Genomic DNA, 27,480 nt, shown 5'->3' with positions numbered 1-27,480 from the left:
AGAGGAAAGTGTTTGAGTTGCCAACTGTTATCATAAACTGTTATATTTCTGGGAATCTCCAGCAAGGGAAGAATCAAATTACTCTCTGCTCCATTAGACTCATTCCTGCTGACTTACATAAAGGCACTGATTGTAGCCCAATTTCCTCAAGAATGTGGCATCCATCTGTAATGTTTTTAGAAAAATTAATTTTTATTTATTTTTGCCTCTTCAGCATGGGGGTAGTTGTTCCCCATACAGAGTACAAGCCTGGAATGCAACCCTTCCTCTGCCTATGCTTCTATTAACATTTTTCTCTGACATGTTGTCCAGAAGCTATAGAGAACAAATAATAAAAAATGTTTATTTGCAGGACACATCCACAAATATTTAGCTATAATCACAACCAGTAATCATCCTACAGTCCAATAATTAAATGGAAAACAGATGTCTGAGGCATAGTTTATGAGAGAAAGTGGAAGTTAATTTTAAGGGAGTGGGAGAAAAGGTTTTCTGGCAAATGCTGGGCCATAGTTTAGAGTTTCACCCAGTAGAGAATAGAACTTGTTTTAAGAATGTGGATTTTCATTTGGTTGCTTACCTACCCTTCAACGTTGTTGAGACAGTGCTGCTCCTCTCTCATTACTTCATAGGTTCAGCCAAGCACTCTTCCAAGGTGTGACATCTACTTCCAGAAGCAAGGCTATGAGTTCATGATTGAAAATGGAAAGATAGTGTTAAACAGGAACAAGAAACGAACTGTAAGAAAATCTGGACTGGAACAGGTAAACTGGTACTTGAGTAGTGACTTAAGTTTACATCAAATAATAAAACTTTATTTTGTAACAAAGGGCAAGGAAATGCCTGAGCATGAGGGATTTGCAGTCTTAGACATTACAATTCTGACACAAATTAGGTCAATTTTTTTGCTACAAAATTAGACCAGACATTTTATGATTCATACTGACTGGTTTACACTGCCCAGTGACATTGTAGACTTGGGTTCAATTAATTTTTAGAAGAGAAGAGTCCACATGAAAGGTAATTGTTTTTTATAATGTTGCAATGTAATGTTTGGAGAAGCCAAATATTCAGAGACTGATGGATTGTAGTCCCTCTCATTGCTGTTGTTGCAAAGCCATAGGAAGCTTTTTTTGACATGTGACCCTAAACATCCTACATATGGGAGAGTTCTTAGATTGTCAATCTCGAGCTTGTTCAGAGAATGAGGTTAACTGATGACCAAAATAAGTGAACAGTGTGGCAAAAATATTTCTTTTTTCTGAGTTTGTTATTTTGTAATTTGACTGAGTGTGTTGTTGAAAATGTGGGTGTGTCTTTGCAGGGTGTGATGCAGTTTGGGCAGGACTCTGTTTCGGTGGTTTTCAGGCAGCCCAGCGCTGGTCGGTCTGTGACATGGACAGGGCCTGGCTTTGCCCGCGTTCCCAGCGGAGCTGGGCTGAGATTTGCCATCAACAACATTCCCTTCGCTATGGACTTTGATATCACAATTCGTTATGAGCCTGAGGTATTTGTGATGTTTTGCATGTCTTGTGATGTTGTGATAGATGCAGAGTCTGTTTTATCAATAACAGGATGAGCAACTTGTCCTATTCTTTATATTTAAAATTAAAATTACTTGCCTTTTCACCAAGTAGGAAGTTGCCTTACTAACCAAGTAACATGTCCTCCACTGATCCTCTTACCCCTTTCCACTCAAATATGAAAAATCAGCCCTACAAGTGTTTTCTAAACATCAGCCAAGATTTCATGTTCTGAATGTTTCTCTTTTGGCGTCTTTGCTTGGACTAGCTCACAAATCAAACACATGGAAAATTCAGTTCCTTTTAGATGGGATTTTTTGGGCAGGAAAGTGTGCACAGGCAGAAGTGATCTGAGTAGATATTTATCCAGGGCTTTTGCAGGCATCCAGCTTTCCAGTTGCACCAGCTGGGCTCTGAGATGTGTGAAAATTGTAGGAAAATAGCCAAATTACTATTTTTTGCTGGGAGAAGATTTCTCAATGATGAAGACATGTCTAGGGAAATCTTTTAATCCAAATCTGGTTAAACCCAGGTCCACACCCATGTCTTCAAAAACACAGGCAAGTGTTTTATTGGTACCAGCTTTTGTCTGTGCCTTACTCTTTTGCTTTGCAATTCTCTGGAACAGTCCCACCACTGGAGATTATCCCCCTGTCTATTGTATTCTCTTCTCTGACTGTCACTATGAGGAAAACAAAACTCCCAGTGTCTTAAAACATGGGAACAGTTTTCAGTGGGCTGGTTTGATGTACCTTTTTCCTTCCAAGGATTGAAGAGTTGAGTTTTAAATACATATGGTTTACACTCTTTTATGTTTGTTATTCCTTATTTGATACGTGAGGAGGCAGCTAAGGAAGGATATTTCCAGCGTAACACTGTGCTAAGAAGGGAAACAACTCCAACGACTTTAACAGAGCTGTTTTCATTTGAACCAGCTGAGGTCCCATTTCCGTCTCTGCTTTTCAATTAGCCATTGCAAATACAATGTATTTTTCTCAAATAACATTGTTTTTTAGTACTGTAAAGAATAAAGAAGAAAAAAAACCTGTTATGTCACTGCAGTGTGCAATCATTCAGATGGCTTTCATTAACCCTGGCAAAGAGACAGTAGGTTTTTCAGATACAAAAAAATTACCATAATTTTTGTATTTTGTTTGTAGTCCATGGAAGATTGGCTAGCAAGTGTTGCCATCCAGCCTGCTGGTACCTTGTCAGGTCAACGCTGCAAAAACAAGGTGCTTTCACAGGAGCCACGTGCATTGCCTCTCCCAGCTACAAAGAGGTCTGACTGTTCCTGTCCTTTTGCCTGTGTATTTTCTGTATATATATTGTTTACTAAAGCACTGTAGAGCAACAAATGTGTGGGAAAGTGGGAATATCAGAAACACCTGTGGCCTTTTCTGTTGCTGTCACACCACAGTACCATGCAGGCTCTAAGGAAGAGATGGATGTCCCAGTCCTCTGTCTGGCAAAAGTTTTCCCAACCCAGGGGAGCAGCCTGAGATCCTGCTGGCCTTAGTGATTGCTTTGGTGAAGATCCAACTGCAGCTACCTGAGTATAGAAAGGAAATATTGGCTATATATACGATACTATTTGTAAAAAACAGCTTTTCAGCTTGGACCTATGTAAAGAACAGACAGGAGTCAAGAGGATGTGACTGATGTCTTGTTTAAACAGGGACAGGAAAGGACAAATATAAACAGTGAGTTGCAAACCCCTTTGCTTGAAGTAGTAAAACCTGCCCTTTTCAGTTAAATCTCCCCAGGTTTGAATTGTGCTGGTGAATCATCTGGTAGAAGCCATGCAGCTTTCCAAAGCCTGCAAGCATGGGGCTGGCTGTGCTCCTCGCAGCAGCAGGGCTTGCTCCGGGCTGCAGGAATTAGGATGCAGGCACAGAGGGAAGGGAATGCTCTCTACAGCCCATAGACTTGCCTTGTCCTGACTCCTGGCTATAATTGTGCTTCATTTCTGCTAAACAGGATTGCAATTCTGCAAACTCCAGTCTGTCTGGAGCCAGGAACAGAATATTCTGTGGATGTGTATTTTTCTCAGGCCTCTGCCTCTGACACAAGGGCAAAATCATACATCTTGATTGACTCAGTGAGTAGTTCTGTCACAAGTCCCTTGAGGTTGTATTTGTACTATTGTGATTTTTTTTTTTACATGGACTTATTAAAAAGAATTTAAAATAATTTATAGTGTTTTTCAATAGAAATTTTGCTTCTGCTTGCCTCCACTGGCACTGTGTTTGCATGTTTTTGTGTGGAAAGACAAAATTGTATCTGGTTTAATTTTCATGGAGCAATCAAGTCATACTTGTTGCACATGTTGATAGTCAGAGTATGCATCCCTATCTGTTGCTCATCTATTATGAACACATTCCACATATGCTGACAAGATGCTGTGGTTAGAGGTACAAATTTGTGCAGTTCTTCGTTACTTAACGTTTTTTAAAATCTCTCTAATTTGTTTGGATCATGGATATTTTTAAAGATGACATTGGAAAAGTAAAATCAGTTGTGTATTTCGTGGGAATCAGGTCCAGATATTTTCCAAGTTTCCACCAAGTCAGGAACTGGGTGCTAGTTTTGGGTCCTTCTCTTGAGAAAAATATATTTAGGTCCATTTTTCTAATTACTTCTGTAGAACGGGATCTGACAAAGGCTGGCCATAATTGGACATGGAACCTTCAGCTTATTTTTCTCTATCACAATAATACAAGTAAAAATTTTGGCCAGATAATGCTTTTGGAGTCACTAACACAGCACCTCTTAGAAGCAAAAGCAGTTCTGAGCATATATCTGAGGTCTTATTATAATCTTTTTTTATATATATATACAGTCTCTTTTATTTGAAGAACTCAGGGAATGTCTAGACCTTCAGAATAAATATGAATTTTGATGACAGAATAGCATAGCAGCAGATTTGGAAACACAGTGCTCCGGGCCTCTGTCCTTGCAAGGCAAAGCACATCAAGAGAATGTGAGAAATTTTGGTTTTCAATATATCTAAGCAAAAATATTTTCTTTTCCCTCTTAACGCCAAAGCTTGGACTTATTCCCAGAATCGGCTCCGTGGAGAACTTATGCAGTGAAAAGGATTTAGATGAGTACCAGAAGTATCACTGCATTGAAATTGCATCTGAAGTTGGACCGCACGTCCTGCCTGAGGCATGCGCACGGCTCATTGCGAGCATGTCAGCCCGGATTCACAACGGTGCTGTCGGTAAGGACCAGCCTGCACAGGCAGCTCTGTGGGACAGTTGCTGGTTTTCCCTTGAGTCTGTAGGCTGTGTTGAGTGGAGAGCTCTCAGCCCGTGGTGGTGTAGGTAAGTGAAGCTGATCAGCACGTGTTGTGCGTGGACACACAGGATACATCCTGCTGAACCCTGAGTGGGCTGCAAGCATCTTTTAGTGGCGTGATTCTTGGAGTTCGTCACACCTGATGAGCTTTGTGGGGCAGTGTGACAGGGACCATGGCAGTGCTTGTGTGTTTTCTGAAGAGCATCAAATCAAGATGCAGTTTTACCATACGGCCAAGGCAGTAACCTTCCTACTTTTCTGGCTGCTGTGAAAGGATAGAGAAGTTTTTAAGCCCTCTCCCTGGATGCTGTAGGCCAGCTGGATGCCTTGGTATGATGGCACACAAGCTGATGTACTGGAAGAATATTCACCAAGAAAACCTTGGTGGTGTTCCAGCAAGAGGGCAGTAGTAGGTGGGGTGTGAAGCTCCCAGGCAGCCTCCTGGACCCACCATAGAAAGGGTAGCTGGGCTTAGTGGCTCAGGAAACCTCCCAGGTGTTGGGTCCAGAGAAATGGAACTTCCTCGCACTTCCATTAACAGGAGTGGTCTTCCTGGACAACTTTGATGGCCACCTCCTTTCAGGGAGCCTTGCAGCAGTGCCTCCAAAGTGATACCATCTGCTTGATTTGGGTAATTTTAGAACGATCAGTGCTTCACTCTCATATCAGGTGATGAGGTCATGGCTGTGCAGCTACAGACTTCCCTCATTCCCCTCATTTAGGTTTGAGCTGTGCTAACTGCTCATTAGCCGGATTCTAAAGTGGTGGGATTTCCCAGTGAAACATGGCACTTAAGTTTTCTGGTCCTTTCTAGAGCATCCTGGACAAACATCCTCTGTGAGTGATCAGAGCATCCTCACTCAGCAAGTTAGTCCAAGATGTCCAGAAAGAAACCAACACTACACAGATGCAGACTGTCTGAGCACAGCTTGCAGGTTATGTCCAGTGCTGCAGCTAGACATAGGTTTATATCAAATCCTTCTAGACTTCAGAATATCTCTGTTTTGGACCTACATTTTGCTACTGCCCTTTCTGTCCTATCCCAAATGTGTGCTGAAGGCAGTGCCTTGAATGTGGCAACTGCAACACCAAGAGACTTGTGCTGGCACCTGATATAATAATAAATATATAATAATATAATGGCCAGTCTTCGCGAGCGAAGATCCGGGGAAGGTCTTTACACCTTCCAGCCTGCGCATTGGATTTTTTAGGTGAGACACAGTGTGCGCGGAACTGAGCCCACCCTTTAATCCTAAGGTTCATCTGCCGGGGCCAAGCGAGCTTGGACGGTGGCAGCGAGGTCCTTAGGACGTAGGTGGGTTGCCTTTAAGGGCTAACGAGCCCCACCTGCCCAGGAGTGGCCCTGACCAGGAATCGAACCCGGGTCTCGGCGGTGATAGCGCCGTGCCTTTGCCACTAGACCACCAGGGGCTCCAAGGCACCTGATATACATCACCATTGATGCTACATCATCAAACAATCCAAGCCATGGCCATCAGTGGTTAGTGAACCCCTGACAAGAATAATCGAGCTCTTTCCTTCCAATTTAAAGTGTGAAACCTGCAAGTTGATGAGAGCAGTCACGCTCCTTGACAACTAAACCTGTTTTGGTTTTCTTTCCCCTTGGCAGCATGTAAGTGCAATCCCCAGGGGTCGCTGAATGCCAACTGCAGTAAACTGGGGGGACAGTGTCAGTGCAAAGCCAACGTCGTGGGACGCTGCTGTGACACCTGCTCTGCGGGCAGCTACGGCTTCGGCTTCCATGGCTGCTATGGTGAGTGCTTGGCAGCCAGCACCAGGACCGCTATCTTGGCTCTTTTTAGGGCTTTGAATCCAGGATTATGTGTGATGCAATATAAAAGGCGTTTCCACGAATAACGAATTTTCCATCCCTGCTTCTTGACTACCTTTGAGCAGTGTCAGAGATAAGAAGGGTCAGTGGGAATACATTCAGGACACAGCTTTGCCTTTGGTGTTTTCCAGCGTGCGAGTGCCACCCACAAGGCTCGCTGAGCACGCTGTGTGACCAGGTGACGGGGCAGTGCTCCTGCCGCCGGGAGGTGGATGGCCAGCGCTGCAGCCGATGCCTGGCTGGGTATTTCGGATTTCCCCACTGCCGTCCTTGCCGTTGTAATGGCAGTGCGGAGCTTTGCGACCCTCTGACCGGAGTGTGCCTGGAGTGCCGTGGGTTTACGGCTGGGAGCCACTGTGAAAGGTAACTGATGGGCAGCACTGCAAAGCTCACCCAAACACTGGTGCTCTCCAAAATGCCTCTGTAGCTGGGGGCCTACAAATGCATCAATGGCCTTAACAGGAAACATATGCCTAAACCAGGATTAAACTGGGCCTAGCTGCTGAATGTCAGGTACCTATTTGTTTGGGAAATGCATGTGGGACTGTGTATGCCATGCCTGTGGGTGGACTGCAGGCATGGCATGCACGCAGCATTGCAGCAGGCTCCCTGCAAGAAGGCATTTGAGAGATGAGTGCCATAGCACCATGTGTTTGAAGACGTGCACAAAGCTCCTGACAGCTTTCAAATTGCCAGCTTTTAAATTTAAAATTCAGCATGAGGTTAAGCAAGAGGTTAACCATCAAACAAGAGGCTAACCTCATCCTGAATACTCATTTTAATACATGCAGTTATCTCTTAGGAGCTTAAATAAACATGCCCTCTTGCTGGTCATATTACTTCCATATGATCAGCAAATTACTTTTCCCACATGTTCCAGCTCCATTCAGGATAGTGCTGCTCTTTTTTATTCTATATGCTATTGGCAGTATCAGAGTTCAACATGGACATCAAAATTAAATTCACTGAGTTTAGTTTGGATGTATTATGCCTTGTCACTCACTTTTAAGAGGATTTCCCTGTGAAATCTATTGAGCTTTTCTTGCAGTGCTTTTAGACAATACAGCCTTTGGCTATTGTGCTTGTAGGTGGCAAATAGATTTAAAATGGGAGACTGAAATACTTGTTGCCCTGTGCCTCTGCAGGAGCTCCAGCCAAGTCTTTTAGCCTGGCTCATATGCATATGGAGAATTGTGTTCCCATTTGCCAGAGTGAAGCAGATCAAAGACTGAGGATGCTTCAGAAGCTGCTGCGTTGCCGCAGCTGCAGAGCCACAGGGGATTGGGACACAGAGGCAGAGGCAGCAATGGTGGGCAGGTGGCTGAGCCCCCAGGGAGCCCCAAAAACCCTCCACTGGTCTGAGTAACAGCACAGCCACCAGCACTTTGAAACAGCCATTGCCCCAGGTTTGCAGAACATGTCAGAGAGAGCACAGCTCAATACATATTGCATCTAAAACATGCAATATTCTCTGAGTACTCTTAATGAATCGTTGCTTTTTTTTGCCTATGCCAGCACTTTCTACTGTCATGCCAACCACTCAGTGTGTCTGGCTGTATTGGAAAAGGATGAATATATGAAGTGATAGATGAATACACAGAATTTTTACCTGGCACCTTTTAGCTGCCTATGCAGAGCATGTGTGATATGTCATATCATAATCATTTAGATTGAAGTTCTTCCATAGTAGGTGAAAGTCTTGATAAATATTCCTTGAAAAGAAAACAAGGGTCTTTTTCTTTTTGCTCCAGATTTTGGGAACACAGCTCTGATTTTCCATTTTAGAACACCTTTGAAGCTTGATGTATCTGTACCAATTAATGGAGATAGCATTACAATTACCTGGAATGTTAATTAAATATATCTACATATAAATATATCTACATATAAATACATATGCATATAAATTAATCCACCTGCATGGACTGAAAGGAGCACTTGACAATTTGTACTGCTTTGTGTTGACTGCTTTGACAGGTGCATGGATGGCTATTATGGAAACCCTCTGGAAGGAGAACCCTGCCGCCCATGCATGTGCCCAGGGGTACCTACAAGCAGTAGGTATTTTGCACATTCCTGTTACCAGGACTCCCAGTCTGCACAACTAGTCTGCAATTGTCTTGAGGGATATGCAGGTACGAAGCAAAATAAAGACTGGTTTTGATTTCTTTAAAATTAATGTAAGAGAGAGAAATGACTGTCCTCCACCCATCATGTGTTCAGAAATGACAAGTGAGGTAATGGTAATAAAAAAAGGCTAAGAAGAGTTAACACTCAAATTTACTGAAATTATGTGGGGAAGTCCTGACTAGGAAGAATGGGAGTTGTGCAATTAGTATTTGAAAAAGGGATTAATTTAAGTGGATACAGTGAAGTCATTAATTAATCTGATGGCACTCTCTGGAAACCTCTTTCTTTCCAGGGGCACTACATTAATCTGGTGGGGAGAGGGGGGAGAAATACAGTTGCTCGTTATCTCTGGAAAAGAAGCATTGGAAGCCCAAATCAGAAAGAGCAGGGCATCAAAAAGAGCTGATAAGATTTCCGAATCAGAGAAAATCTTTCTCCATATAGAGGAATGTCTTTGACGTTATGCCCAAAAGTGACTGTTTCACATTTCAAATGGTCACTTTAGAAATGAAGTTTCTATTCTCAGCTGTCTCAAATGCAGATATTTTTGCAGCACATTGATGCCTTGCTTCCTAAGATTCTGTTGACATAGCTTGAATTCCTGAAGGGAAGGCTGAAGATATTTCCCTTCCCCTGGGCATTAGAAAGATCTTCCATGATGGGAGCAAACCCTAATGGGAAACACTACCAAAAACTAAGCCAATGCTGTCATTTTTAATTAGGCAAGGTTCCTTTACAAGTCAAGAGCAGTTTTGCTTTAGTAATTTTTGTAGGGCCAAAATGATACTTGTTGGTACTTGGCCAGGGGATTTCTGTCCTCACAAACCACCGCAATCCTCAGTTCTGGACTTTCTTCCTCCTGCTCCTTTCCAGCAAAGCTCTTGATCACCACTGTGGCAGCAGGCTCACTTTTCAGATTGTGAAAGGCTCTGGTCCTGAAGACCACAGTGAAGGAACAGAGTCTTTGAGTGGGGATGAGCCGGTGGATGTGGTTCCAGGCACACCAGCCTGTCCAGAAAGGTTTCTGAGAGGCAGAGAGGTAGCAGCCCAATCAGGGCATGCACTGGGATGGCTTGTGGAAGTAGTTGCAATGCCAGCAGGCAAGGACAGAGCATCCCAGAGCTCGTCTGAACTCCTGGGCACCCCCCACACCCTAATACTGCTGTAGGAGGGAAGGACCAAGGAAAATCCTGTAAATGTGGCCAACCATGACTAATGCCATTGAATGGACTTAGCTGGAAAAAGATGTTTGGAGGTGTTGTGTGAGGGGGCACCTATTTAGTCCTACTGAAAGGACTTCCTTGGTAGAAACAACTTGGGATGAGTGCGATTTCATCAGATTTCAATGGGGAAGATGTACTTTAAACTGATCATAGCATTAAAGGACAATAGTCTCAAACAGGTGGATATTTTTCATTGTAAATGTGCATTTGAACAGACAGTCTGAATCTTTTAACAGTACTACTGGAAATCGTGTTCACTTGAATTCCCATCAACCAGCAATATTTTTACCTTCCTCTCTGACAGGCAATCAGTGTGATGAGTGTCCTACTGGGTTCTACAAAAACCCAAGCAGCCCTGAGCTTGACTGTGCACCATGTCCCTGCAACAACAACATTGATTTGACAGACCCAGAGTCTTGTAACAGGGTCACAGGGGAATGCACCAAGTGTTTACACAACACCCATGGAGCAAACTGCCAGTTCTGCAAACCAGGTTATTTTGGCTCAGCTCTCAATCAAAATTGTCAAAGTAAGTAACAGCACTGCAACTGTGTGTTACTACCAAGAAAAGTTTTTTTTTTTAAAAGGAGGGAGAAGCTAGCCCTTGGAAGGACAACAAAACTAAAGAGCAAAATATAAGAATACCAAATATATTTCTCTATATACCAAATAGAAATATATCAGTGATACAAATAACTTAATGTGGCATTTATGAAATTCTATGTTATCCAAGTCTCACTAAATCTCGTCCTGAGTATCACTCCTAGGAAATAGTCATTTGTGAAATGAAAGCAGTACTCCCTGTTAAAAAAAGTAAATGTGCATTCAGCTCATTCAGGAAGGAATCAAAAGTAAAGGAATCAAAGACAATTGTTTATCCATGCCAACTAAGCAATGCTCAGCTAACCAGATGATCCCTTCCTGAGCTCCCTGCCTTACCAGTTATTTTCATTAAGTGGCTAGAATGAGACTATTCAGGAAACTTATAAGACTCCATGAGAACACTGTCAGTAACTCAGCAGTGTTAACAGAAAGGCACAAGCGTAAGGAAAAGCAAGGCATAAGCTTCTTCTCAATGTTTCTCAAAGACTATTTTCACAAAAGTGCCTGATTAAGGGTCTAATTTTTATGTGTCAGACAATTATAGGCATTTTCAGGAAACTCTTTTTCTGGGAATCTCTAAAATACAGTCCAAGCCCATCCCTTGTTCATTCTTGGAAGACGTCTGTTAGAAATAGTTAGGCAAGCACTTTTGGCTCCTCACAAGGAAGGCTTCTTATCTTATTTGGCTTACTAGGGATTCCCACACTAGATAGTGCCTGCTGTAAATCAGATCCCTCTCAGCCAGTGTACTTAATATTTCATTCTAATAAGGTTCAAAATTCACTGCATCTTCATATTTTGTGCCTCTGTTGAAAGTACTGAACGTTCGCAGTAAATTCTCAAAGCAATATATAAGATGTTATAGAAAGATAGGTATGAGATTAAAAACGTGTTCAAGGTCACTAGAAGTAAATCTACAGCACGGGCTTTATGTACAGCTCTGACTGTTCATCAGCTGTCTAAATTACCATCTGCTGTATTAATTGTCCTTCCTTTTCCAGGGTGCACGTGCAACCAGGCAGGTGTGGTCCCTGCCATGTGCCCGGGGGGACGCAGCCTGCCTGTGTGACCCAGCCACAGGAGCTTGCCCTTGCCTGCCCAACGTGGTGGGTGCCACGTGTGACCAATGTGTCTCTGGCTACTGGGACCTGGCTAGTGGAAAAGGATGTCAGACCTGTGGCTGTGATCCAAAAAACTCGCAAAGCAATCAGTGCAACCAGGCAAGAAAACTACTGTGCTTTCCAGGAACCAGAGTGGTGGCGTTCTGGCATGGGACAGTGAGGTCTCTCTTGTAAATGAGAGTAGTTTTTTGTCATAATCCCTGAAAACAAAAATTTTTTTGAAGTTTGTGGTTGGTGCAATCACACTGTAAGTCATTATATCAAACACCCTGTTCCGATATTGTGCCTTTACTGGTAAGAAATTTCTCTTTGCTTGTTGTTCCTTTGTCAAGTGGATCTTAGAAATACCTTGTAAAGAGTTATCACAGGAAAAAACTGCCTCATAAATATACATATGCGAAAGAAGGAAATCCGGGCTTGGACTCAAGGGTCTTATGAGTATTTTTTTAAGTGTTTATTTTCATAAGGTAGCAGCTGGGGCCATTACATTAATCATGCCTCATCTATCAGACTGGTAGAGTACCTTTTCTCATCTTTAATTCCTGTGCACTTTTTACGGCTAGAACATAGAAAAAACAAAACAGCATTTCAGAATTGAGAGGTGAAATTGTGGTCCCATGGAGTCAACAGCAATTTTGCTATTGACTTCAGAGCACCAGGAGCTTATTCTAAGGTCTTACTGCTGTATTTGCACATTTTCCTTTCAATATACTCTCTGTTTGTTCCAGTTTATTTAGTGGATTTATTATTTTTTCTAGCAAATTTAGCTCTTGACCTCAAAGAGCTGCTACCTCGTTTCTGAGCTATAGCAGCTATCGGAGCTGTAATTCCCTGCAGTTTAATTTAATAACGGAATCACAAAATAATTTTTCTAGGGCAATGTGCATAATATACCCTTGAGGTTTTCATGTAGTTTAAAGTTGAAATGTTAAGATGAGTACTTTGATCTAGCAAAAATAAAAAATTAGTCTGTTTTGCAAAGGAAAAGAATAATCTCAGATAATAGAAGTTGACTTCTCAAAGAGCATGTGTAGACTGGAACATACAAAATCTTTCACATTAGTAAAGTAAAGCCACCTCTTGAAGTGCATTTTGTTTTCACAGCCTTAAGCAGGAAGATGGGAAAGATGGGCCAATGCTGTATAAACCATGGTGTTCAAAGACTGTGGGCAAGCAGTGTTGCTGAAGTCCTCATATGGCTATGCCATAAGTCACAGGGAGAAAAAGAAGCACAGTAAATAATGTATATCCAGCCATAAGGCTCTGCCAGAAGTTATTCAGTCCTAACTGTCTTTACAGTTTACAGGCCAGTGTCCGTGTAAGCCAGGCTACAGTGGAAGAGGTTGTGATGAATGTGAGGAAAACTACTTTGGCAATCCCCGGCTGCACTGCATTGGTAAGTATTGTTAACTGGGGACAACTGGATTAGAAACTGCCTTAAAATAAATGCTTACCTTTTATCTTCACAGGGGAGCTGGGACATACATCTAGAAAAACAACCTTTCATATGTTTGCATATATGAGATGGACAAAAGTGTATACATTATTTACCTATATTGTTACCTCTATGGTTACGATGGAAGTTAGAGCTGAAGAAGAGCCATTAGCTGTGCAGCCCACTTTGCTCTAACTCAAACACTGGTTTGCTTTTAGTGCCTTGAAATGCATAATTACACCTTTTGCATGCATTAAGCTCACAGAAAAGGAACAACTGGGTGTAACTTGCTGTCCCTTTCTTGCAGCGTGCGAGTGTAACCCGGAGGGAACCCGCCAGCCCCAGTGTGACAAGGCCACCGGCGTGTGTAACTGCCGTGCCGGCGTCACCGGCCGCTTCTGCGACCAGTGCGGACGGGGCTTTGAGAAAGACTTTCCCTCCTGCCGTCAGTGTCACCTTTGTTTTGATCAGTGGGACACTGAAACTGCTGCCCTTGCTCAGACGGTTCAGGGGCTGATGAGGTTTGCTGCAAAGCTGGAAGATAAAGGAGGACGAATGCCCAGCTGTGACATGCGCTTCAAAGCCTTTGAAGATGCCTTTTCTGAGATTGAACGAATTTTGAGACATCCTGTCCTTTCACTGGATGCCCTCTCAGGCATCAGGGAGTTTCAGGGCTATCTTCAGTAAGGGCTAAGCTGCTCCTGAAAAAATTCCTTGGCTAAGAAACAGTTTTTCCCCAGACTCCACCAGCCATCTCTATGCATTAAGTCCCGCTTCTGATCAGCACACAGATGCTGGACTTCTAAGTCACTGTTTTCAATAGATCTGTGAAAAAAATAATCCTTAATATATTTCTATCTCCCCCCACCCCAACATATACTTAAATGCTGGAATTTTCCAGTTCATCCTAAGAGTTTTCTAAATAAGCCATTAAATTAAATGTTTCTGGTCATTTAGAAATGTATCTCTTGCCCACTAAAATATTGTGTAACTCAGTTCTAGCTTAAGAACAATCCAGTCTGACTTCTGCATAACTGCTGTTTCCCTTCCAGACAGAAGGCTGCACAAATGGATCCCCTTCACAGTTTGCCATATGAATTTCCTGACCTTAACAAGAACTTAGAAGACATTGGAGAAGAAGCTGACTCAGTGTATGAACTTCTACAACAGAAAATACATCTGCATCAAAGTTTTCAGTACTTGAACTTCAAAGGTAAGCCAGTAATGAATTGAAACAGGTGGACATTTTCCATGAAATTTCAGAATGTTTTTCTCATTGTCGAACCATACAACATTTCGAAGATTTGATTTTAGCTTCCTATGGTAGCACAAAAATGTAAACACTAAAAACATTTTATAATGACTTTCCAAATTCTCTTTTATCTTATAATGTCATGATGTCTAGCATCCCAAATTTCAGATGCATGTGCAAGGATCCCATCAGTCAGAAGTCTGATGAATCCCAGTGTAATCCCATCAGGATATAAAAGTCACCCACTTTCACAGTACAGACTCACAGATCATGCAGTAGAACAGCAAAGGATTTTTCCACCACTTGACTCCTCTTGCTCTTAGCAGTATTTAGGGAACGTTGTCCAGCAATGGTTTGTTTAATTAAAGCCGAGTCTCATAGTGCAACTTCTTAGTGTTCCCATGGGAAAATACGTAAATTTATGTGGTATGGAACTAGCTCTCCATCATCAAAAAATGTGAAGGCAGAACTGAGTTCCCTGGCATTTCTGAAAGAATTACACCATCTGTGCTTGTGCTAAGTATAGTCTCCATCAGCTGCTAATAGCTGTAATGACAATGTCCCAGACTGGTTTCTGGAGAAAGATGGGGATGTATCATTCAGGGATCTTGAACAGATGCTGGATAACCTGCAATGGCAGGAGATGGCCGGCAGGATACTCTCCAGAGAGATGGCTGCCACAATATGAACCCCTAAAAGACAGGATGCCCACCACTGAAGACACAAACTACAGGCAATGCAATCCCATTTACAGTTCCTCTGTGTTTCATTCAGACAAGAAAAAGATTGGCCTAGACAAGATTGAAAAAAAAAAAAAAGGAAAAGTCAACAGAATACAAAGCAGAGGGAAAGGAACAGTGGAAAAGAGGGATTAACTAAGATTTAGGGCTCCCATGCGCTGTTGTACTTGGCAGAGCCCCCGGGGACAGCTCTTCCGCTCAGGTCCCTGTGCGAGCGGTCAGCACAGCTCTCCCAGGCTCCACTTCCCAATCCAACTGATCCTTGTGTGGAGTCTGAGAAAGACAGAAAGGCAAAGAAACAATAAATCCCAGGGAGGTCAGTGGATGCACAGCTGAAGCATCCATGGTGCTCTCTGGTCACATTCCAAACCCACTTCATCTTTTGGCCTCTGGAGACAGATAAACAGCCCTATAAAAAGCACATGGGGGTGTGGGGAGGGGAAGACTTTGAATTTAAGCTGAATTTCCTATCAGGGCCACAAATATTCATTGGTTCTACTACTATGCATCTAATAGCACAAAAATAACATCCCCATCAAGATAACCAGCTACCTGGGAGAAAGAATGGCTCCTTCATTCCATCCTCCTTTTAGGACCAGCAGAACATCTTACATATGGCTCTGCCTGCTTTTTCCCCTCTCCTTTTTGCTGGGATAGAGCAGGGTATGGCCATGGATACCATCTGGGGCACATTTGGCACTTGTGCCCTAGGCTCACAAATGGAATGGGCTCCTACCTACCTCTCTTTGCAGAGGAGCAGGACTCAAGAGTTTTCCTCGCAGGCATACGTTCAGCTAGCTGACCTGGAAACATCAATATCTAATGATGAATTAAAACCCACTGAAAAAACCAAGACACAAGTGTCTTAAAAGAATGTTTACAGTTTATGAGATCTTGTTAAATTATGGCTTTTCAGCCTTGGCCCCTGGCTTTGCAGCCACTGTGGTATGGTAGTGCAGTGGGAGCAGCTTCCTAGGCTGTAAATCAAGCCTGGGCTAAGACACTGTGTTTAATGTGAAGGAACTTGGAAGCTCTACAGCTCCATCACAAACCAAACATGGAAAATGCATTTGGGCCACTTAATGGAGAGCTGAACCACTGTAAAATATTCCTGCAATGGAATTATGGCACAGAAAACAGTCTCTGGCTTAGATACGAAGTTACAGCAGTCTCTTGCCAGGTATTTTGTATCAGGAGCTAACTTTAAACTGTTTATTGTTTCCAAGAATTACAAGATAAACAAATAGGGCTGATTCCACAAGATAACTTAAATTTGTTCAGCTTCAGTCAAAGCAAGACCAAGGAAGGACTTTAGAGACTGAATCAAAGCACACAGGACTTGATCAGTGTCTCGTCATTGACTTCAACTAGTGACGGAGTGAGTTACCAGCTTTGTCACTGCCAACAAATCACTTCTGGCTCTGCACATATTTCTGCCTAGGAATTTGGGGACAAATTTGGATTCTCTGGGCATGTGGGAAGCCTCAACAGCACCAGCAGATTGAAATTATGTGTTTTGCAAAAGGCTTGAGTCCTTTCCTCAGGTTATTAATCTGCAAAAAAATGTGATATTCTCCAACTCTTTTGAGTCTACTTAAGGAAAAACTTTTACTAAGCAAACAAGACTCTTGCTAGAAAGTATTTTTGCCTGGCCTACGAGTACTTGTGGAAGTACTTTTTTTTTTATTGCATCAGTCCTGAAATTGGATTTTCCAGAGCCAAAAACCCCCTCATATATTCCCATTTATAATCTAAATTTTGGCCTCAGTTTAGCAGCCCATTTAACTCTTGAGTGCTATGCTGAACAGAAAGGACAAATGCTTTCCTGACTCTCAGTGAAGGAGCTATCACTTCATAAGTTTAACGACGGGCAGAAACAGTTCTCCTGCCTAAACTTCGAAACAGCATAAATGACAGGAGCTTTTATCAAATCAGCAATGGCAGCAATGCATGAGCTGCTGATGAATGCAGATCAGTAGCTGTTTGTGTCATTAATGTGATCTCCTTCATACTTTTGTCTATTCCATTGGCTTCTCGCGCACCTTGGACTCTGACAAATGACATAGGATCAACCATATTTTCATCTAGTTTAGCAGGTTTTATGAGCATCAATAACTATTCCTATTTAGCACTGGATGAGTAAAGGATTAAAAAGCTTGGCTAAGGAAATGACAGGTCATATCCCTCACTGCTGTCCCAAGTGAGACACCAGTGACAACAAACTAAATCACCTGTCACTCACCAATTGTCCAGAATTCAAGTAAATACCTGAACTAAATGCAACCAAAATGTAGCTGGTACTAATCCCTATTTCTGTTGTTACAGAGGCCATCAGCAACATTAGGAAACACTTTGAAGTATCATTGCTGGCAGAACAGAGGACCAGGGGGACAACCCCTATTGTAAGATACTCAGAGTACACCAGGAACCACATGCTCGATATGTTGGACCATGAGGTCTTAAAAGCAAGCAATGTGCTGCAACAGCTCAAAATGATCAAAAACCCTGACATCCAAGACTTGAATGAAAAGGTAGGCACTGTGGATTTTGAATGGGATCTAAAGAAAAATCTCTTTTTTTGATGTTGTAGTAAGTTTTATTTTGAAAGGGTGCTTACATGCATTTTTAAATATGGAAAATTACACTTCCTTGGCACAGCCATGCCATCACATCTGAAACAGCTGCACTTCTCAGCTGTAGTTATTCAGCTACCTTCTGGAAGCCATTGTTCCCAGGGCAGACCCAGCACAAGGAAATGTTTAAGCACTCTCTAGTCTCAAGAGGACATCAATGTTATTTCAGAAAGTTTAACCCACACCTCCTCTGTGAATAACTTAAGCTAAGCAAAGCAACTTTGCTCTGAAGTGGATGGGGAGCACTCACATATCCTTTGCATCACCTATGGGAAAGGAGGGGATTTCTCTTCTTCCACAGGGCAGCAATGCATACCTGATAGTACCTTCAGCCAGTCCTGACAGATCTGGAAGAGGTCATCCATCTAAGCCTTTAATCTTAACATCTGTGTCAAACTATATGGAGGGATAAACATGGTGGCATGTTGGGTGAGAGGTGACCTGGATCCTTTAGAAGAAGCCACTGAACCATGGGCTGGATGTGGCCAGAGGATGGTTTCACCCATTTTGACAAAGAAAGGTGAATCAAGGGTCAGTGCAACACATGAAGCCTAACGGATGGGTCCTGCAAGGATGCTTAGGGCCTTGGGCTGCCATTGCATCCTTCAAATCAGGGCAGAGGGACCTGTGACTGACAGTGATACCCATCTTTAGAGAGACCAGACCACTATGTCTTAGGGAAAATCCCATCCTATGTTAATGTTTGTATGATGTCAAACATCTTCCTTCCCTCAGGAATTTATCTCAGGCCCCCAGAGGAGTCCTGACATAAGCATCTTCCTTGTTGCAGATCTGTGGTGTGCCAGGAGACCAGCCCTGTGTCACAGCAGCCTGCGGGGGAGCTTTGTGCCGGGACAGTCATGGGCTCAGGCAGTGCGGTGGCACAAACTGCAGTGGAGCTTTTCCTCTTTCCACTGAGGCCTTCAGGAAAGCTGAGGAGACTGCTGTGTTGCTAAATAACTTGACCACTCAGCAACAAGAACCTGAGAATCAGGTGCTGTATATCAAACCTACATTTGTTCAGTGAAATGGATGGAGGATGAGATTTGGGAGGTCACAAATCTACAAAAACTCACCTGCTCTTTGGACAAAGAGCAGTGACATAATGATGGACCCTGTCCCTGTATCACAGACCTATCATGGTTCAGTACTGGAGTTATTAGGTGCCAGCCCCCAAAGAGACTGTGGCTCTAGCTATGTCTTCTTCTTCTTCCTCACAGCTGCCAAGATCTCACAGGTCATGGTGCCCTGTATCTATGGAATCTGGTGGCTTCAGGCTAGTATTTTCTACATTTTTATTGGGAAAGATTCAAATGGCACCATTTGTCAGTAGCCTGACATGCTTACTGCAATGGGATTACTGCTGTGCATAGAATTAAGCTCTATTTATACAACTTCATATTACTCTTACATTTGCCATTAAATAACTTTTGTAAATAATTTCAAAATGAAGCTTTTCTGTCCCCAGTGCTGCTTAGGAAGGCATCAATTGGTTGACTGTATTGCACAGTAGCAGTGAAACATAATTCAAGCAAAGTGTGGCCAATGCAACATGTGCCAAGGAAATAAAACAGACAAATCCCCAAACACCAGTAAAGAGTTCATTCCTACTAACAGTCAGACATGATGCCTGCTACAGTTATAGGCAAAACACATTTTCCAACAGAAATGTCATTCTGCTGTGGCTTTGTCTTGTCCCTGCAGGGTGCCTGGGCATCCGTTTCCTCTTTTTAAAATGCACACGACAGGGCATTACAGCCAGTGGGTTCAGAAATGAGCAATCAGGGCACAGGCCTGGGGCCCCAGGACATGGAGGGCCAGCAGCAAAAGGCATCTGCTGACCTAGGGAGTGCCAGGCTGCAGGGACATTGCCTCTGGTGCTCACAAGCCTCAGGCAGCTCCCTGAAAATATGAATGATCTATTTTGAGACAATTCAGAAGTAAAAACATCACCATTTTTCTTGTTGCATGGGTAAAAACTGAATCTCTTCCCTCTGCAGACCACAGAGAGACATGTGCCTTTCCTTAAGGAAGCCCCTAGCAAAGCAAAATATTGTTGGAATTTGATTATTAATCTAAAGCTCTCACTTAAATTATCAAGAATACTAATTTAATGGCAAAATGTACCTTTTAAAGACTTGAACTTGACGTCTACCTTCCTTGTTTGTATCCTCTTCAAGTGTTTTTTTTAACAGCAAGTCAAATATGAAATGACAAATGAAGTTCGGTTTTCTGTAATCAGATCTGAATCTGATCACTGACATGCTGCAGTACTGTAACAACCATCAGCACTTTCTTTTGGAAACAGAAGGGGGCTGTGGTTTAGCAGTGGCTTCAAAGAGAAAAAAATGCTTGATATAGGGTTTTTTTGAAGCCAGATGAAGGCCAAGATGTAAAAGCTTCTGGAGTTCCCCAATGGGGGCTCCTACTGCTTTTCAAAGCCACATCAAGTGATTACAGCTGAGGCTTGGATCAAAATTACTTTTGAGTCAGAACTCAACTTGCCAAGCAATGACAGATAACCTCCAGAAAATAGCACTGCTATTTCTAATAATATTTCTAGGTTGAAAGCATTAGAAAAATGGCAGAAGACAGCAAACTGAAAGGCTCACGATTAACTGGGCAACTGCAGACAGCCAGGAATCAAATTGAGGTTGATGGAGAGATCACTAAGGAGTTCATCCAAAAAGTGAAAGAATTCTTATTAGGTAAATATGCAATTTTCTTTTTGGCTCATTTTATATATATATATATTCCAACATATTATAGCATAATAGATATCCAGAAAATTATGTAGCTGTATATACATGAAATTTCTAGTCTACCTCCTGATCTGTGCAACCTTTTCCAATCCCCTTTTTCTAGTGCTTCCTTCTCCCAGGTGACAGTACTTCATGTTAATTTTGCAACAGATCTCTTATGTTCTGATTATTATCATTTATTGCAGTGCTTGATTTGAATTCCCTCTGTTCCTGGTTTATCTGAGTAAAGGACTACTAATATAATTTCATACAATATATAATGGCCAGGCATGTCCAATGAATCCTCAAATTGTTATTCCACCCCCTTCCTCCAGGCCCATAAATAGAGGCTCTCCATAGGGAGCGTGGGAATTAGGACACATACCGCTCCGTCGTCTCCGTAAAGCTGTAACTCGAGGAATCAAAGGATTCTGGTAGAACTTCACAGCTCTCATAACAAAAATAACAAAATAACCATATACACCCTCAAAATTTGCCACCCTCACGACTGCCGAAAAATGCTGTAACAAACGGACCCTAAGGTTTTTTTTACCAGATGCACAACAAAGAGGTTCAAATGTGGCAGAGGTTTTTAATCTCTTGAATGTGGCTGATCTTATAAATTTCTATGGATTGCACGTTGGCAGTCCTGTGGCATTCATGCTTCTACATCCAAATGTGCGCAAGGGCAAATGACAGAGGACTCCTTTTGTTCGAGAACATTTAAATTATTTTATTGAATTGGAAGATTTAAGTCCCTTTAATTCCTTAATATTCTCAGAGTCTTATTTGATAGCAACTGAAAATTCCACCTTTAGCTCTTTTATGTTTCTTAGTAGACATACAGCATTTGCTAACAATTATAAAAACATTTTTTCAAATCTTTGTTTTGTTAATTGAAGTTTAAGAACAATAACAGCTGAGATGCATAGAGTTACATTAAGTCTGCTGTACTCTACATTGATGTGAATGGTGATTTTGGAAGAATATATTTCTACAGAAAATACCTCTCAGGAATGCACTACTGTTCACACACTAAATATCTTCTATTTAATTGTTGCAGAGTTGCTCTGGAGCATTAGCACAAACATTAACTATGTTTCAACTGTTTATCACACAAGATCTTGTCTATAAATGGAAGTGAGCAGAAAACAGAACCGATGAGAATTCACAAGGCATTGACTGCTATGTGTGCCTGTGCCTCTTAGCAAAGAGCTGGGACAAGCTCATTCATTTGCAATGGGAATTGTCAAAATATAGTTTTTTCTATTGTAAATTCCCATCCTATCCAAATCTGACCCAGGTTCCCTCTGCAGCTTAGCATTTCTCATTAACCAGGGAAGGAGCCACTTTCTCAATATTGTGGCAACTCCAGGGAAGGGATTACACCCACTGGCCAGCTTGGAAAGCTCCATTCACACCCCCAGTCTTGCCAGCACCTCTTTGATCTGTGGGCCAAGGGAGAAATGGGCTCTGACACATCTAGCTGTGCTGGGTACTGATTTAAAACTTTCCACGGGCTTGGTTCTACATCAGAATTTTAATAACTCAGTTCAAAGTGGGTTCAAATCCTCATTTTATCCAGTTCTGACAACACTAACAGCAGTACCTGAAAGCATAATATTAAATTACAAAATGTTGGAGATAATTCTCTTACCCCCTTGCTGTGTCTGTCAGCTTTATTCTCCCCCATACCTCAAAGGGTAGGCAGCCATAATGACCATTTATATTTCAGTGGGAGGAAAGAGACACTTCAGGATGCTCTCAGCTCCATTTCTGTTGCAGATGAGAGTGCACCTCCAGAAGACATTGAGAAGGTGGCAAATTACGTTCTGCAAATAAATCTTCCCCTGACTCCAGAAGAGCTCACAAGAATGCTTGTCAAAATCAAGAGTATTACAAACCACTGTGAGGAGTCCCAACTGAACAATAAGGGAAACATAAAAACGGAGGATGCTCAGACACTGCTGGTAGAGGCACAAGAAGCCAAGTAAGAAGGGTATTCCCATACTGAAGTGCCAGCTCCAGCTGGGGTGGCACTGAGCACAGTAGGACTGTTCTACACCCCGGCAGTGTCCTAGTGATGCTGGAGGGAAAGTTCAGATGAGAGCAGATTTCACCTGGCCATTTCCACAGGGCCTCTAAGGCAGGAAGGAGCCATCACTGCTCGGCTGCAGGAGCTGACGTGCTGCAAGGAAACAGCTCCTGCCAGCTCTTGGCTCCTGTGCCTGCTGAGTCAGAGAGGCCAAAGCAGCTACTTACTTCCACCTTGGACCTGGTGGAGCATTACATCTGGTTCGCTGGGTGGTTTAAAAAAGGGTGAGAAAGAACAAACAAGAGAAAAAACATGTTCACCCCTGAGTCTTCCCCACTAGCAGTGCACCACCAGGCAGCCCACAGAATCCAGCCTCACCTTGAATACAGCAGCTCAGGTGCTCCCACACGAAGTCCCTTACTGAGGTTTTGCTTTACCAACCTCCAAAACACAATTTTATGGTTGTTGTTGAATTTGAGGAAACATTTTTTCATGTCAGCATGGGTGCATTTGAAATATGTTCTTGCTTTGTGTTCCACATCCTGACACTTACTACACAAGCTTCTATTTCTCCATTTTAGCAAAGCAGCTAAAGCTGTTCTGCCTGTGGATGAAATTAATAACAAACTAAAAAATGTTGTGAAGTCCCAAGGACACTCCAAAAACACCATCATAAAATTAAATGAAGAGATACAAGGCATCAGAACACAAATCTCACAGGTATCTTGCTGTAAATATTTTATTTGCCACATATATTTTAGAAGAGAAACTTCATCCTGAAGTTTCCTTAATGTAAACTTAAATAAATAAAACCAGATTGTGGCACAGATATGACACCAATTCCATACTGGTTAAGGGTCTCTTCTTAACCCATTGACTATCTCCCTCATTACCATGCTCTGCAAGCTGGATGGACGTTGCATAAGAAACCACAGCCTTCAATTGCTCTGTTTTAGGCTGAGAACCAAGTGAACAAGACAAACGACGAACTAAATGACTTGTCAGCCAAACAGACTGAGATGGAAGATGAAATTGCCACCTGGCAGGCAAAAACGCTGAGGAACAAGAATCGAGCTACAAAGGCAAAAGCAGAGGCAGAAGCAGCACACAAGCGAGCCCAGAGTACTGATAATGTAAGCCTTTCTGTCACGTGTTAAGGGAAAAAAAATACCCTTCATGTTTCATAGTTTCATAGTTTCATTTTTGCTTCAGAAGTGTTACCCTGCTGCCCTCAAAACTATTAACATTTTCCTTATGCCATGCAGTGTAAAATGTCACAGGTTAAGAATAATTTATGTTTTATTTTAAGGCTTCTGGCAAGCAACTTCTGGTTGCTTGAATAAAAGGAAACATATACATTTCTCCATGGCATTTTTTCTTGCACTGTGTGTAAGACTCACAGTCACCATGGGCACCAATAAACACAACAGAACAAATCATAAAACCAGATATTAAAATACGAGAGTGATGGAAGCAGCCTGGCCATTCATCCTGTGCTGTTCTCCTTCGGACAAAATTGCTGTGGGAGTTACTTGGAATTTTTTGTTGGCCTGGTGCTTTCCAGTAGCTCAGTTTTTTGAGAATGCAGCTAGAAATTTTCTAAAACTGCAAGAAGAACCAAGCACCCACAGCACAATCTTGGATCATTGCTTCCAAGTTACAAGAAACCAAGGTGAAATCTAAACTGCAGCCTCGATAGCAACCAAGATCAGCAGGGTGAGGATTAGCCAGTAAATATTACCACAAGCAAAGATGTAAAAACCCTGATGTTGCTATGGATAATTAAAATGAATTAAATTAATTGAGCCTTAAATAATTAATTAATTTTAATTAAGCCTTATGTCAAAATGAAATTTAGAGTAAAGCCTTATCAACCAAAGTAAAAACAGCATAAGCTGTTTTTATATTTTCTTTATATTCTTGCCTCTCCCTTTCCTTGAGATTACTACACTGGCAGTTTGTTTTAATTGATTTCTATCAGGTTTTGCAAAGCATTTTTTGATGTATATGTATTAAGGATTTATTGTTTTAATATTTGAGAGAACGAGAAATCTAAAGTTGGGTTCAAAGAGAATGTTAAAAAAAAAGTATAAAATCTCCTTCTGTATACTAGATTAATTTTGGGATGCTCTTAAACTAAGTGATGGCATTTTGTTACAGGAATTTGCTGACATTAAAAGAAAGTACACCATTCTTCAAGGAAAGCTAAAAGCCCAAGGACCTCCAAAAGTAACACTAGAAAAAGTGAAGCAGCTGAAAGAAGAAGCAGAAAAACTGGCTGAAGAGACTGAAAAAAAGATTAAAAGAATAACAGGTGGTGTTCTCACTTCCATAGCAAGTGGTAAACATTGTGACAGTCATTAATGCAAGACTGAAGTCCTTGCCCACACTAACACTAACAAACTAGTTTCACCTGAAATTGGATTTAAAACAATTTAACTGGTGAAAATCCCTGCCTGAAGCTACTCAATCTAAAAGTAGTTGAATTGATTTGGCTTTTTCTGACATAAATTGGTTGCTATAAGAAGAGTTTAAGAACTGTCCACACAGGCACTTGCAGAGATTTTATTCAGACAGTTTAAAAACAGGACAAGTGCAAAATCTGCCTAAAACTTGGCTGCAGAGTTAGCTGGAGGCCCTGATTTATGCACTTGCTTTGGGCATTCGGACCTGCAATCCTTCCTCTGCACTCTGTCTTTCCTTATATTACCCAAGTCATGGCTTGTGTTACAGAGGTGCAGGGTAGCTGTTTTCCATCAGTCCATACCTGTTCCCCTTCAGACATTATCTCTGAGCAATGGCAGAACAAACCAGGCACAATTACTGGCTTGTGGAGACTGAAGCTGACATACCCTGAACCTGTGGGGCCATGACTGGGAAGCAGAGGGGTCATGGGCAGTGGAGACTGTGGCTGCTGTGGCCGTACTGGCACCAGTCCTCACACACCACCACACACCTCACCTCGGGTGGGTTTAGAGGGTCACCAAAAAGGAAGAGAACATCTCATGTCACTGCACCCAGGAAAACCTAATTCTGCTTGTAGCAAAGGTCTGGGCATTCCCACTGGCAATCCTTAGGCCTAGGATCCTGCCAGGCTCGACATCTGAAAATACCATGTAACATCAGCAAAACTGAAGCTGAAACTCCATACCAGGAGCAAATTCCCCAGGACAGGATCCAAACAAATATTTTGAGTATATACCTCGAGGAGAAGCTTTAAGTGCTTCTCTCAGTCCCTTCAAATGTCCATATGACAAGGGTGCTGGAAGCAGGTAGAGAATACTCCTTACCAGTGTGCTTACAGTGGTGTAGCTTCATGGGGATCAGCAGAAAACATTCCCATAAGTGAGGGAGACCTAAGCCCATTATGCCTGAATTGTCTAGGCTTTACACACATTAGTGGACACACTGTTCCTCTGAATGTTTCCATTTACACCAAGACCTTTAAGAGGTCTGTGTCCTGCCCCATCCTAGCTGATGGACAAAAGCACATGCTGAGAAATTGATTTCTTTAAGGCTGTCATGCTTCTCTTGCTATCCAGAAGCCGGACTTTTCCCTCTGGTTGCATATGTAACATTCCCCATTTGAAATGGGCTTATTGCCTCTAAAACTTCTGGGAAAAGAAATGCCGTTAATCCCTGGATTTTACTTACACAAGAAATGTGAGCACCATTGCCTGTCTCTGCTCTTCCAGATTTGGAGAAGAAGCTTCAGGAACTGAATCAAACCAAACAAGACAAGGCAGAGCAACTGAGACAACTAGAGGAACAAGTGATAGCCATTAAAAATGAAATCATGGAGCAGGAAAGCAAGTATGCAACATGCAAAAGTTAGGGTCTGAACAGACCATCAGGTAAAATGCAGCTGAAGTCTCTGTTTACCACCTCCTGAGTTTCCTGGTACAAGGGGCTGTCCTCTGGAATTACGTCTGAAGGAGCATATAGAATTTTGTCATACTGAATAATGTAATTTTCTCTTCCTCCCTCCCCCCCAGCTGAGTTTATATGGAAGTAGGAAATACATTTTAATAAACCAGCTGATTTAGTAACCAGGCTGTAGTCTTTAAGGGAGCTCTGTAATACACTCCTGTGCACAGCCTAGGGCTTCTTGATGAAGAGGTTTGGAAATGGAAAAGGAGGATTGCTCAGAGAGTTGCTGAAACTGCCTCAAAGACAGACTCCCAACACCCTGTGCCTTCTGCCAAACCCTGGATAACCTGTGGTTGTGCCATGACCCTGCACAGGGCTGCACAGACCAGGGTGGGGTGACGCAAGTAAAAGCCTGTGGACTTCTGCAGCCACTCCTACCAACAACCAGCAGCATCCCCAGGTACTGTCACTCCTCCATCCCCATCTCTTGACTGAGGCAGGGGAGCACCAGGAACGCTGACCATGTGAGGGTGCCCTAGAGAGCACCCAAAGGAGGGCCATGAAGATGGTGAAGAGTCTGGAGGGGAAGCCTTACGAGGAACAGCTGAGGTCACTTGGTTTGTTCAGCCTGGAGAAGGCTGATAGGAGACCTCATTGCAATCTACAACTTCCTCATGAGGACAGTGGAGGGGCAGGTGCCAATCTCTTCACTCTCGTGACCAGTGAAAGGACTAGAGGAAATGGCATGAAGCTGAGTCAGGGGAAGTTTAGGTTGGATATCAGAAGAAAGGTTTTCATCCAGGGGGTGGTTGGGCACTGGAACAAGCTCTCCAGGGAAGTGGTCACCAAGCCTGACAAAGTTCAAGAAGCATTTGTACAATGCTTTCAGGCACATGGTGTGGTTCTTGGGGTGTCCTGTGTAAGGCCAGGAGTTGGACTCGATGATCCTGATGAGTCCCTTCTAACTCAGGGTATTCTGTTATTCTATGAAAATGCAGTGGGCAGTACCTCCATGCAGC

At 42.5% G+C, this 27,480-nt stretch overlaps 1 protein-coding gene across 1 annotated transcript in view; it reads left to right on the top strand.

Moving 5' to 3' along the window:
- The window catches only part of LAMB4 (laminin subunit beta 4), a 40,393-nt gene extending 13,967 nt beyond the window's left edge, over positions 1–26,426 (top strand). The window contains 22 exon segments of the mRNA XM_050323825.1: positions 633–764; positions 1,325–1,507; positions 2,684–2,805; positions 3,504–3,624; positions 4,572–4,749; positions 6,457–6,600; positions 6,810–7,041; positions 8,656–8,813; positions 10,336–10,560; positions 11,636–11,678; positions 11,680–11,854; positions 13,055–13,151; positions 13,498–13,873; positions 14,243–14,403; positions 17,508–17,713; positions 18,606–18,838; positions 20,387–20,523; positions 22,342–22,546; positions 23,173–23,311; positions 23,548–23,724; positions 24,752–24,905; positions 26,287–26,426. Coding sequence (XP_050179782.1) covers positions 633–764; positions 1,325–1,507; positions 2,684–2,805; positions 3,504–3,624; positions 4,572–4,749; positions 6,457–6,600; positions 6,810–7,041; positions 8,656–8,813; positions 10,336–10,560; positions 11,636–11,678; positions 11,680–11,854; positions 13,055–13,151; positions 13,498–13,873; positions 14,243–14,403; positions 17,508–17,713; positions 18,606–18,838; positions 20,387–20,523; positions 22,342–22,546; positions 23,173–23,311; positions 23,548–23,724; positions 24,752–24,905; positions 26,287–26,426 — 3,738 coding nt within the window.
- The last annotated feature ends 1,054 nt before the right edge of the window (positions 26,427–27,480 follow it).

This window comes from Myiozetetes cayanensis, unplaced genomic scaffold (genome assembly GCF_022539395.1).
Source record: "Myiozetetes cayanensis isolate MyiCay16 unplaced genomic scaffold, myiCay2020 scf3, whole genome shotgun sequence".
NCBI lineage: Eukaryota > Metazoa > Chordata > Aves > Passeriformes > Tyrannidae > Myiozetetes > Myiozetetes cayanensis.
Note: the sequence above shows the minus strand (reverse complement) of the source record. Positions and strands in the feature narration are given on the sequence as shown.